The 13,811-nt window shown below is 30.2% G+C and overlaps 1 protein-coding gene across 1 annotated transcript in view; it reads right to left on the minus strand.

Annotated features, from left to right (window-relative positions):
* Window positions 1–13,811, minus strand: part of LOC131844454 (ATP-binding cassette sub-family C member 4-like) — a 47,897-nt gene that overhangs the window by 22,090 nt on the left and 11,996 nt on the right. Inside the window, exons 14-16 of the mRNA XM_059193350.1 lie at window positions 12,283–13,193; window positions 10,055–10,269; window positions 3,861–3,992 (exon numbers count right to left, since the gene is read on the minus strand). Of these exons, the coding sequence (XP_059049333.1) occupies window positions 3,861–3,992; window positions 10,055–10,269; window positions 12,283–13,193 (1,258 nt within the window). The remainder of the gene's footprint in view (window positions 1–3,860; window positions 3,993–10,054; window positions 10,270–12,282; window positions 13,194–13,811) is intronic.

Here is a 13,811-nt window from a genome sequence, read left to right on the forward strand (position 1 = left end):
TAAATACATATATATTATCTATACATAGAAAACACCCAGACCGTTACAAACAATCATACTCATGAATACAAATGTTTGCAGCGTGCGAGGAATCGAACCCTCGACCACCAAGCAGGAATCAAAGCAGTGTGCTAGCTAAATCGCTAGACTACCGACAACTAGCTGTACACGGGATTTCGTCCGTGTGGAATTTAACTTCTTATGTTTTAGAAAAATAAAGTTAAATTCAACACGGACGAAATCGCGTGTACAGCTAGTCATCAATAAAAAAACACGTAGGTATCTCTAATATATTATACACTAGCTGTTCCGGCGACTTCGTCCACGTGGTTTTTAACTTTATTTTTCTAAAATAAAAGTAGCCTAAGTTACTCCTTATTACATCAGATACCTGCCAAAAAAAGTCCCGTCAAAATCAGTCCAGCCATTTCAGAGATTAGCCGGAACAAACAGACAGACGGACAAAAATTGTAAAATATGTTATTTTGGTGTATGTACCGTATTTATATTCATATGCAAGTAGTAAAAAACGGTTATTTCAATATTACAAACAACAGGCTTCAACATTCTCAAGTACCACAAAAAAGATGTTTTTTCTATCAAATAAACCGTTTTTATTAAAAACAAGCTGTTCCCGCGACTTCGTCCGCGTGGAATTTAACTTTATTTTTCTAAAATAAAAGTAGCCTAAGTTACTCCTTATAAATCAGCTACCTGCCAAAAAAAGTACCGTCAAAATCGGTCCAGCCATTTCAGAGATTAGCCGACACAAACAGACCGACAGACAGACAGACAAAAATTATTTATTTATTCATCCAAAATAATACAAATTGTGTAGGATAACGTAATAGTAACATTACAGTAAAATTTTGTCAACATAATAGCAACTTAAATATTAAATCTCGGTATATCTATAGACTAGCTGGCCCCAGCGACTTCGTCCGCGTGAAATTTTATTTTATTTTTCTAAAATAACAGTAGCGTAAGTTACTCCTTATTACATCAGCTACTTGCCAAAAAAAGTCCCGTCAAAATCGGTCCAGCTGTTTCAGAGATTAGCCGGAACAAACAGACAGACAGACAAAACTTGTAAAATATGTTATTTTGGTGTATGTACCGTATTTATATTCATATGCAAGTAGTAAAAACGGTTATTTCAATATTACAAACAGACACTCCAATTTTATTTACATGTATAGATGTATAGATTAAAAAAAAAGTAACAGTCATAAGGCTAGTCGTATGCCTAATATATATAATAATGTAATAAATTCATTTAAACAGAAATTGCGGGAACATTATTTAAATTTGTAACTTATTTACTGTCCTTCTCCTTTTTTCACATCTTTCTGTTATATTCATATAGTTCTCTCTATATTTTCTGTTTTTCTTACTTTCAATTTGAGACTGTACTTAGAATTTGATTATCGGATCATTATGTATTTATTTATACATTTATGGGTTATATTTACATATATATTTATGTATGTATATTGTTATTTTTTTATAGAAATGTATATTTTGCTTATCTTTATTATCTTTATAAATCTTTTTTTGACATTTCTTATTTATATTAGTGCACCGCCAATAATCTTTCGCTGCACCACTCATGGTTGCCTGGTAAATAACGCGGCAAAATATTAAGTCCGCCACATGTACAAATTTTTTTGTGCATTAAAGTTAAAGAAATAAAAAAAATACAATACTGTTTAATGAAAATGCGTATTGTCTAGTGCTTTGAGATGTATCAAAATAAGGTCAACAAAAAAGTCCGTGATGGTATATGTCTATCTCTTAAGGATAACCAACAATAACCATTTTTTATCTTTTACATTTTACGGGAATTTTTTTTATCGTATGTTTCCCTTAAAATCATGTAAACTATGTTATTATGTCATAATCTAAAGAAATAATAATATTTTATAGTGAAATATCCACTATAAAATACCAAAAAAGTAGCAATGTAATTCGTTACGCGCGAATCAGGTGTTATAAGGTCAAAGGTCGGTGCACCCCGCGTATTTGATAAATAGTGCTTCTCTGGATGTCTTTAAGAGAAAATGGCAGTATGTACGTGTATGTCACACAAGTCCTTAAGTGTTAAGTTTTTCAAATGTACAATAAAGAATAAATATTTTTAAGTACAGTACTTACGTACATTAATATAATACCTACTTTTTACTTGTATCTATTGTTATCAAAATTAAATTATAAGTTCTTAACTTGACCACTACTATGTGACCCTCTCTTGGCGCCAAAACGAGTGAAAAAATGAACAGCATACGACGACGACGCAGTACCTATAGAGTGGAGCAACTGCTTATTCAGTTTTATTCAACTATTTAGTCCCTCCACCGTTACAATGAATGGAGGCGGATATTACAATGTACGTAGCATTGCGAATATAAAATATCTAGATTAGGTATAATAAATTCATAATTGATAGGCCGTTACGGTATCAGAGCCAAATGTTTCTTTCTTTGTTTATGTACTGTTAGATGCGACAGCGACTTTGTTTTTATATTACTATGTAATGATTGATATACCTAAAATAAATAAAATATCTGAGGTTTGGACAAAAATTCAAAAGGTACTTTATTTTGAAAATACCTATTTTGCATTTAGTATTTGAAATACAAAACACAAAACTATTTTTGTTTTTAGAGTGACATTTCTATGAATTCACTGTCGATAGCGAGCGGTGCGATGGAAAAAGATAACCGTTTATAAAAATATAATAAATAGCCCTGGACAATTAACACAGACTGATACTGAACTGATATAAATAGATATTTTTATTTTGTAAATACATATATAATATACATAGAAAACACCCAGACCGATGAAAACAATCGATGACCAATGAGTACAATTGTTTGCACCGTGCGAGAAATCGAACCCGCGACCATCGGATGTAAAGCGGTGTGACCACCGAGGCAGTCGAAATATATAAATAATCTTATGAATTTAATTTATTCTAATTTGTTTGTGTGCGCGGGGTGAGGTGTACGGTGCTCCCCCTGCCTCCACCGTTGCTGGAGCTTGCATGTATGGAGCATTGCGAATATAAAATATCTAGATTAGTAAATTCATAATTGATAGACCGTTACGGTATCTATATATATTCGGATTAAAATAAGTATCGCAGTAAGGACCAGTATATAAAGTGATCAACACAATTAATTGATTTTTGAAATATATATACAGAGCCAAAAAGTCTTTGTGTATTCAAAAAATATCTAATTTGTTTGTGTGCGCGGGGTGCGGTGTACGTGCAGGGGGGACCCTGCCTCCACCGTTGCTGGAGCTTGCATGTATGGAGCATTGCGAATATAAAATATCTACATTAGTAAATTAATAAATTCATAATTGATAGACCGTTACGGTATCTATATATATTCGGATGAAAATAAGTATCGCAGTAAGGACGAGTATATAAAGTGATCAACATAATTAATTGATTTTTGAAATATATTCAGAGCCAAAAAGTCTTTGTGTATACCAAAAATTTAGCCGTTCGGAGCCATTCAGTCACGAATTATTAGTAAAAAAAGTGTCGAGTATATCGTACTATCGACGAATATATATGGCCGCATCGCAAAATAGAATGCGACGTTGCCATACCGCCTTAGATATACGCGATAGGAGTCAAGTTATTCAGTGCAAAAGGTGGAATCAGCAAGTGTTTAGGTTGTGGCGTGATCAACAAAGTGCCCAAAGAGGTGTTTATATATATATATATATACTTTTCTACATTTTTCTGTACTAATTAGTAAAAATAGCTTATATTGCTATATTTACATGCATTATTATATTACAACATTCAAGAACTACGTTATATATTGACTTAGTAACCATACCTTGAAACGCCCAATAATCCAACAAAAATCGCTCCTGGCATGTATGCCAGCCAGTACGCTCTTTGTAAAGCCTTCCATAGCGACGGCTCTCTATTTTCTCTTTTTGCTCTTTTTAATTCTTCTAACCAATATCTGAAAGACAAATAAGTAATACAGTAAGTAATTATTACATTTATTACGCCTTCATTTCTACGAGTGGAGGGCCAATGATCTAATTTTAACCGTAATTATTTTAAATTACATGTTATTAAGGTTATATTGTCATAGACTATACTTCTATGCATATTTACCAAACACGTGGCAGTGTATGCAATATTCTTATTGACTAATGTAATTTTTAGGCTTGATAATTTAAAAAATACAATAGCATACTTTCTTTTCTATAAGTGTGCAAAATTTCATGACATTCGTCCTCGCAATTTTCGTAAAAATGGGGTACAAAGTTTATACTTCACATATTAATATAATGATATATAAGCTAAACCAACGATATATGTCAAATATGAATCATATTCAATTGTAGTATATTCTTATTGGTTATATCCGCAACCACCCGAGAAAGCTTTTACAATCTCCTATAAGGCTCCTATTTCAATTAAAATACTTGGAGGGCACGCTGCGTAAAATGGACGGACCTGATTTCGTTACACACGGTACAATCAAGAGCGCTCTTCACCACTGCTACGATACTACAACTGATTTTAGTGTCGTATGTTTAAATATAGTCGAATCACTTTAGTCTATATCTACGATCGATGTAACATTAATATCTACATTACGCTGTATGTAATAATAATCGGTAAAATCAATGATTTACATCATTACTTTCATATCTTATAAGCAGTATTAATAATATACTTATTAGATACGCACATTTATTAATAATAATTATCAGATTTTTTGGTATCCTGATAAAAATGGTATGAAACCATCACCAAATCATTGGAAAATTTATCAGCAAATATTAGTCTTCTTTCTACGACAGACGGGAAAAATCGTGCTCTCTTCTTCTCACGCTGCAAGATTTGAGAAAATATGACGTAATAACTAATAAAGATGAATTGGGCATCTTCATTTTCTGAAGAGAATTAAATAACTACAGATAAATTATCGGCGAGTAGTGAAATTTTATATGCTAGTGAATTTTAGATTACTCTCAAATGTCATATTAAAAGATAAAAAGCGTAGTATCGTAAGTGTATATAGGTATCCTGATTATATGATAAAGTAGCATTTTATCAACTGTAACTGTTGTCATTGTTGCTATGGTTCTTTTATTTTCTATACAAAAATAGAACAAACTAAAACAAAAAGGAAAAATAGAAATAAATATTTTTATATGTTTGCATATGTACATATGAATATTTTTTTTTTGTCTGTGTCTATTTGTAATAATTATTCTTTTTTTTTCTTTTAGTTAATTATTAAAGTGCACCGCCTTATTATCTCTGATCAACGCGACGGTTGACTGGTAGAGAATGCCCTCAGGCATTAAGTCCGCCATGTATACATTTTTCTGTGCAAAAGAATAAATAAATAAATAAAATATTATAGATTATAGGGATAGATTTTTCTGAATAGAGTGATCATACAGAGATGCCAATCTATAAACGTTTATCCGCGTAAGAAGAAAAACGATATTATAGTAACATATATTAGTTCTGTAATCTCGTACAACATATTTTCACCGATTTCAGCAGGTCTCGTACTAACTTGTACGAGGATTTTCGTACGGTTGACATTCATGTGCCCATATTTTACCGTTTGCATTTATGTACTGTATCGTAACGTATGGGCAGGTCAGCTGGACATACGTTACGTGGCACAGTACCTATGTCTAATATTGATGTAATTTAAGTTGGACCACATAACACATAGTAAGCTAAATTTCATAAAATTAAGTAGTGTTTAACACAGAAAAACATTGTTTCACGAGATTTTTATATAGGTATGTATATATGAAGATATCTAAGGATTTCAAAATTTCATTTCAGTTTCAAATCGTTCAATTCGATTGAAGTCAGAACGTACCGCTAGTTGGAACGTAGAACACATATTTTTATTATCTAAACACAGGTCAGACAATAACAATAAAATTGGGACGCTACAAATAATAAAAAAAACTTTATTTGATAAATTTAGAACTAATCTTAGTATCAGTACCTACATATATATAGTTATCTATTAAATACTCGCATGTTATCTCACTTGATAATATAATACGTACTTAATAATCATCATGATATAGCGTTCTACATATTTGGTATGAACATTAATAACCATTATGCATAATTTAAGATTTTATTCCGCAAATTAAACATCAGTAGTGCCCAAATTAGTCTGGAAAATCCATTATTAAATCAATGTTAGTTTGGAATTACGTATCAGATTAGGTATCTGATACGTAATTCCATGGAAAATACAGCCCAATTAATACGGGCCTTTTTAAAAATTACATTGTTCTGTCATTTTCTTTGAAAGTATGAAAATTTATCGAAAGGTAAAAGGATAACAATTCAATATTTTAAAATAGGTTTAATAGACAATTGATGTTTTATGATTAAGAAGAAAATTTGACACAAAAGATTGACTACCATGAAGAGTTCCATGACCATCCACACTAATGATTAATCTTCAACTGTTATTAAGTCTATATACATATTACAGTTGTGTCAGTCTCGACGTCAAACGGCAAATTGTTAATGTTGCTACAATGTTTCAATCAATCAATTGACAGATGATCCATCGTTTAAATAGGAAATACCTACGTATATTGTAAAAAGTTATTTAAACTCAAAGTAAAACGTTTCATATTAAGACGTTTCACAGGGTACATTTCAGATTTAGGACATCATGACATCATTGCTGGACATTGGCCTCTCCTAAGGCACTACAGGGCATGATATTCACCCCTTCTTTACAAGTTGTTACCCACAACCCTAAGCACGAGTATGTCGTCTCTCCACCTAGCTGCATGACATCCCGCACTATGTTTGCACATTTTAAAGTTTTCAAATCATAGTACACACAAATCATAGTAAACTGAAGCAGTTTCTTAAATTGCAACAAAGTTGTCAAATAAAATTATGATATACATATAATATAACATTAGTTAGATATTGTACAACTTAACATGATTATCATAAAAATGATTTCGTTATAAAAACTATACATATGATAACACCATAATCGTGCAAAAATGCGAATTTTCCTAGTTTCTTATCTCAATCATTTTTAAGATTTACATGACAAAATTTACGTTTATATAAAAGATCAGATATTAAGTTGATATGTTGATTACAAAAACCTGTTCACACTAAAAATACTATAATCATGCCATTTTGCGAGTTTTCGGTATGCATTATCACTTGATAGGATTTAAAACTCACGAAGTTTGCTTAATGTAATATAAAAAGTAATTTATTTGTCTAATGATAGGAAGTGTTATTAACCAAGAACATTTTAAATTAAACTCGTTTCAGATCACATTTATCTATATAAAGTTAACGTTTATGTTGATTACTAGAGCAAACAAATATTATAAAAATGAAGTTAGATACAAAATGTTATATATTCAATATGCTTATTATTTATTTAACTAGTAATTAAGTATTATTCTACTGTTACTCTACACCATTAATACAGTAACTCTTATGAATCAACTGTTCCGTCTATTCAATGATATAATGTAAAATTAAATTAAGCATTATCGCAATATTTAAATTATCTATTTTCTTCAAGCCACTGCATTTAGTAATTGAACCTTGGATGTGACTTTCAATAAAATCATAAACTTATTAAAATAATACACAAGTATAGATATTTTTCTAAATAATTTTTTCTCATAGAAACTATCAATATTATAAATATTTAAAGTCCCCTCCTTAAATTGATCTTTTAATTAACAGAAATAAGTCATTTGTTTGTCTGGTTTCTCTGGATCACTTTTTTCTACCGCCAAGCGGTCTGCTTTGAGATATGACAAAAAACAAAGAATTCCAGCATCATTATTATTAAATAGTTTAAAATAAAGTCGCTGTCGCTATCTGTCCCTATGTATGCTTTAAAATTCAAAACTACGTTACGGATTTTGAAGCGGTTTTTTTAACAGATAGAATAATTCCAGAGGAAGGTTTATATATAATAATAATACATGTACAACCGGAGTAGCTAGTCGAGGAGTCGAGGGGCGAGTAGCTAGTCACATAAAGTCATCAAAAGGCCTAGGTTATCTAGGCATCGCGGTCCAAAAGCAACCCTGGACATTGGAGAGTAGAATATATGTCTATTGAAATTGGAAGTCGACCAGCACTTTATGACGTATGTTGAAGTATAAAGCAATAATGTTTGCTAAAGTTAATATCGAATATGTCTATGGTAATTTGTATATACGATCAATGGCACACGATGGTACTAGGTAACTATTACTCGGCCCAAAAAAAGTAAAGAATAAAATTAATTATCTCTATACAAATATAAATAAATCAGTTATTTCATACTGCAAAAATAGTGTAAAACAAATAATGTATTTTATTATAATAATAATAATAGGGCACGAATAATTATGAATAATAGCAATGACAATTTTCATAATTTTACTTAATCATAATTTCACTTCTGTATGGTGAATTGCAATATGACATTCTCCAGAATACCATATTAACAGTCTATGTTGAATAATATTATTATTATAGTTTATTTAATGAAACACAATCATAAGGTTACATCATTAAAAAAAATTGGGTACTTGATAAAATAATACATTATGTTTATTACATGTATTTCCAACGTATATTAATAAGAAAAAGAAGGCTACTTTTTGCGGAGCCCTAAGCGTATACGTCGATATACACGTATACGCTTAGGGCTCCGCAAAAAGTGAATCTGTTGAATATTTAGCATGTTAAACAATGATTAACATGCTAAATATTCAACGGACTGCCGAATAGATAAGTTTCTTAGTACGTCGATATTTTTTGTGGCCGAAAATGAAAGCATTTAAAAATTATTTGCATGTCAAATCCAAGTAAGGATAAGCCGGTATTTTTTTCGTAGACATTAAAATATTTACTTTCTATAGATTCATAGCGATGTGATTACTTTTTTCTGATAGTAAGAGACTATCGACAAGTTACAAAATCTATGCTGTCTTTTGGAAAAGACTCGATAGGTGATTTCAAAATCTGAAATTTCGTGCAAGATAGAATAAACTGGGTAGCGAATGACCGGTGTAGTAATATGATGATGATGGAATAATATAGTAATGTAATAAATATGGCAACAAGGTAAGCGTAAACTCCATATAGAATCAGCCTCAGTGGTTTAGCGGTTACACCTCTTTACAAATGTACTTCCGTTGGTCGCAGGTTCGATTTCTCGCACGATACAAACATTTATATTGATCAGCATGATTGTTTGTAATAATATGAGTGTTTTCTATGTATATTAATGTATGTACAAAAAAACGTGTTTAAGCATTTATATGAGTTAAATTGGGTCGAAATGGCACTGGGTTATTATTAAGTCAATCTCACTCGGCCCCTCTCGGATTTAAGTCACAAACAAAAATGTAAACAGAGCACGTACGAACGTTATTGTCCACCTATGTAGAGTTAGAAGTTTGCTTTATGCAAGAAAGCCTACTTGGACCATCCCCACTGAAAATTGCGGTAGAATAAAAAAATTATGTTTTAGTTACTAAAAATTTCACAGTATATACTGTTTGCTCCCTTTGATAGGGATATAATATCTTAAAGATTTCTCTATTAAAAACAAAAAATATATATCTAAATAGGCTCAATCCACATGATAATCGTCGCTAGTGTCGTTATGCGTATATCATAAATACGACTGTTGAAGATGTTACCATCGGTGTACATATAAAATGCAAAAAGTTGTCTACATGGCATACATACCCAAGTCTCATCTATTTCAGCCGGCTTGTTTCATTTTAATCATGAATATAACTTAGTGAAATTATGTAACATGTCCTCCGGAATAGCAACGAATATGTGGTGTCACGGATGTTACATGATAACCGCCACGGATATGAACAGTACCAAGGATAATATGCATGCGATGGTTACCACTATCATCTAGTAGGCTATCAGCTTATTTTCCATTCCAATTATATATATAAGCCAAAAAATATCATACAAAAATCATAGAAGCAATAAAAAGAAAATCAAAATTACCTTTCGAGTCTATCACCGTGTCTGTCGGAGTCATATTGCTTATTGGGGACTATGAGATCGGATTCTTCAACATCTCTCTTGTTCCCTTTTATTAACACTGGACACATCCACCATATGAATATTCGTGATATGATATTGGGTTTACTTCGCTTTTTCTGAGTTCCGTCATTATATGTTTTATATTTACTGTTACTTTTTATATTATTTTCCATATTAAATGTAAAATGTTTTGCACACAAATAAAATGTTAATATTATTTTAAATTATTTATCACAGTAGAATCCACATTTGAACTAAGTTATTGAAATTTATGAAAAGCAATCAATTAATACGCTCTACACAAGACGCGAATAAATACTGACCCATCAAGTTAATATTTGGCTTATAAAAATAAATAATTTTTACTTATCAGTGGACGTCATATCTATGACGATTTAGAACTAATCTGTGGCTGCCGTATCACCGTAGTTTACAAGTACAATTGGACTAAATTTGTTATTAAGCATATACACTGTTGATAACACTTTCTGCATATGTACTAATATCGATCATATTTTTTATCTAATTCATTGTGAGTCTTTTTACAATCATTCCGAGAAATTTAGCTAAAGTGGACCTGTAATTGGGAACGTACTAGCCTTGATAGGTAAAATATTTTGCAAAAAAACTTGAATATCTACATATACTATATTCAAAGTTGTTTTTCTCAACTTCATTCCATCAACCTTAGTTTCTGTCAATGAAATATTGCACAAAAATATTAAAATTGGCGTTATAATTTATATCAAACGTCATTTATCTTTTGTGCATTAGACCTACTTCCTCTTCATCAACAAAGTAATTGACAACAAAACATTTACATTTAAATGCTGCTCTAAACACCAGCAGTTAAATACCACTAATAGATATTATATAGTAAGTAAGAAGTAAGTTTAGGTACTAACGAATAAAAGCTATATCTGCATGCTTAATTAATTCTAATAATTTAATACTACTCGTATATACGTGAAAGTAGAAATCGTAAGTCATCATCAAATCAGCACAGCGATGTGTAAGACTTCTTACAGGATTAAAAAAATAAAGTCCGTGTTACATTATGTATATAAAAAAACAGTGTACATACACTGTTTTTGTGATATATTGCCCCAAATATATTCACTAATATAACAATCTGATGATTAAATATTTTGGAAAGCAACATTTAACAGATACTATTTACCATGTATGACTACAGAAATAAAATGTCGAGTTACAGATTACCAAAACTTTATTCAAAATAACAAAATGGAAAAATAAACAGTATTAGAATAACAATAATGATAACAAACAAAAAATGACTTAATAACCATGATTTAAATTAAATGCCAGGAATTTAATTAGTATTTGCTTGTTTAAGCAATAACGCAAATAATTTTTATTGTTAGACAAAATATCTACGAATGTATAGGGCAAACTTTACTACTCAGGGAATCGCATGTACAGTTAGAGTTAATCAATTTGTTTTCTATATTTTCAACCAACATTTTAACATGACAAATAGGAATCATATCACAGTCACAACTCGTAAAATGTGTGTTGAACATTTTTGCGGAATTGTTTATTTCACTTTTGATATTATTTTCGTTGGTTGTATCATATTGCAATTCACTATTTTGTTTATGATGGCCAAATTCAAACAGTTTGCCTTGAGTATTCAAGTTATTTTTTGTAATTAAATCACTAGAAGTATTCACCATACGATGCGAAAAATTTAAATTTTTATTAAGAGAATATTTTAAACGAATCTCATTATCGTCGTATGCGCTAACCTCTATTTCACGTGTTTTGGCATTGATTAAGGGTTCGGGGTCAGTAATATTATTCAGAGAATCGTTTACTCTATCACATAGTATATAATTAGTATTTTTATTCATTACACTATCCATAATGTAAGATGAATTTAAAGAAAGTAGTGGGTCTGGTCTGCCTGTTTTGAATAAATTTGTAATATGTACGTTGTTTTCAGCATACATACACTTTGCACAAATACATGAGCCTAAAGTTTTGTTACAAGAACAATCTATTGTATATCCTATATAAGGTATTGTTGTAATTAGATCACTGGGTGATATTTCCTTATTTTTGTCTTTTTTATTTAAAACTTGATTAGATAAATGTTTGGAATCTAATAAATAAGTTGGAATATTAAAAGTTTTATTAGTCTTCATAGACTCTACACAATTATTGACCAACATTTCGTTAGTAGTACGTAATTCAGAATATAGTTTAGTCTTATTTTTATTCAAATTACAACTAATACACAAGTCTGAAGAATTACAATAGTTATTTGCGAGTAATACACAGGATTCTGTAGTTTGTATGTTTTTAAGTCCTCTCTCCATGATATCACAAGACTTTGTCTCCATTCCCAAATTATTAGGCACTTGAGCCGATATATTTTGAGTAGTAATTGCAGGTGACGTTATTTTAGTATTATTGGGTTGATTGATCCCAATACCAATAGGTGTATCCAATTCATTATTTATATCTCTTTCTGGTAAATCATTTTGAATTTCAAATCTATTTTCTTCATTTTTATTGACAATATTTCTACATTTACATAATTTTTTTACCCGATCAAAGTCATTTTCTATTAAATTACAAATGCGGTCCAATACATTTGGTAAAACAGATTTTTCGTTGGCTTGTAATGGTACACAAAAACATTGGACACGTTTTATTTTAGTATTTAAGTATTCTTGCAATAAAATATAAGCTCGATTCCAACTTCCTTGAGAAGAAGAAGAAGAATATTCATCTTCTGCACATTTACATATAATATTATTTGTACTGTCAGAAATTACCTGTTTTACTCTTTGAAATATAGTAGAAAATATTTTTTCTTGTTCATCAGATGATATACATGAAGATTTACAAGCAGATTGTCTAAATTCTTCTAACCTATCTTTCAGATGTTCTTTCAACAAATGAAATGTATTCAGTTCTAAGTCTCGAGATTCATCAAAATTATTTTTATTGCAACAAACACACATTTCATGTTTATCTACAATAGTACCTTTGAAACTTTGAGAATCTATACCTTTGTCTACATTTTTATAAAAGTCACCGCGTTGCTTATTAAATGTATCACCTGTAAAATGTTTGATTTCATCAAATTTTATATTACATGGTAGTAAATATTCATTCATCTGATCTATGCTTATATCCATGTGTTTATCTTTTAATGATTGCTCTAATTTTTCACAAAAAAATTTCTCCTCTTTTAAATAATTATCATTACAACTATTATTCAAGCAATGTCCATTAGACAAGACATTTTGTGAATTCGCCCCAGATAATGTAACGCCTATAAATTTTATATTATATTTACAGTTACAATCTTTTTGATTAACAATATAGTTAATTTCATTCTCGGCGTTTGTGACTAAATTAGCTTCAAATTTTTGCGCATCCTCGATACTTAATTTCTCACTTTTTAAATTAGATTGAATTTTTTCTTTATTTTGGGATAGTGTTCCATGATCTAGTTTACTTTCTTTTAAATATTTTTTATAGTTGGAAGTTTTCACATTTAAATGTTTAAGTGGGAAATTAAATTTATTTTCAGATTCAGTTTCAAGGTTACTTTTATTATTACTAACATTGTCTTTAGTACAATTACACAATATATCATTACTTTTATCTAGATTTATTGTACCAATATACTCTGAGTCTGTCATAGGAGGTAAATTTTGTTCAATTTCTTTACCATTAGACA

Source organism: Achroia grisella, unplaced genomic scaffold (genome assembly GCF_030625045.1).
Source record: "Achroia grisella isolate CSIRO2021 unplaced genomic scaffold, CSIRO_AGI_Agris_v1 utg402, whole genome shotgun sequence".
Taxonomy (NCBI): domain Eukaryota; kingdom Metazoa; phylum Arthropoda; class Insecta; order Lepidoptera; family Pyralidae; genus Achroia; species Achroia grisella.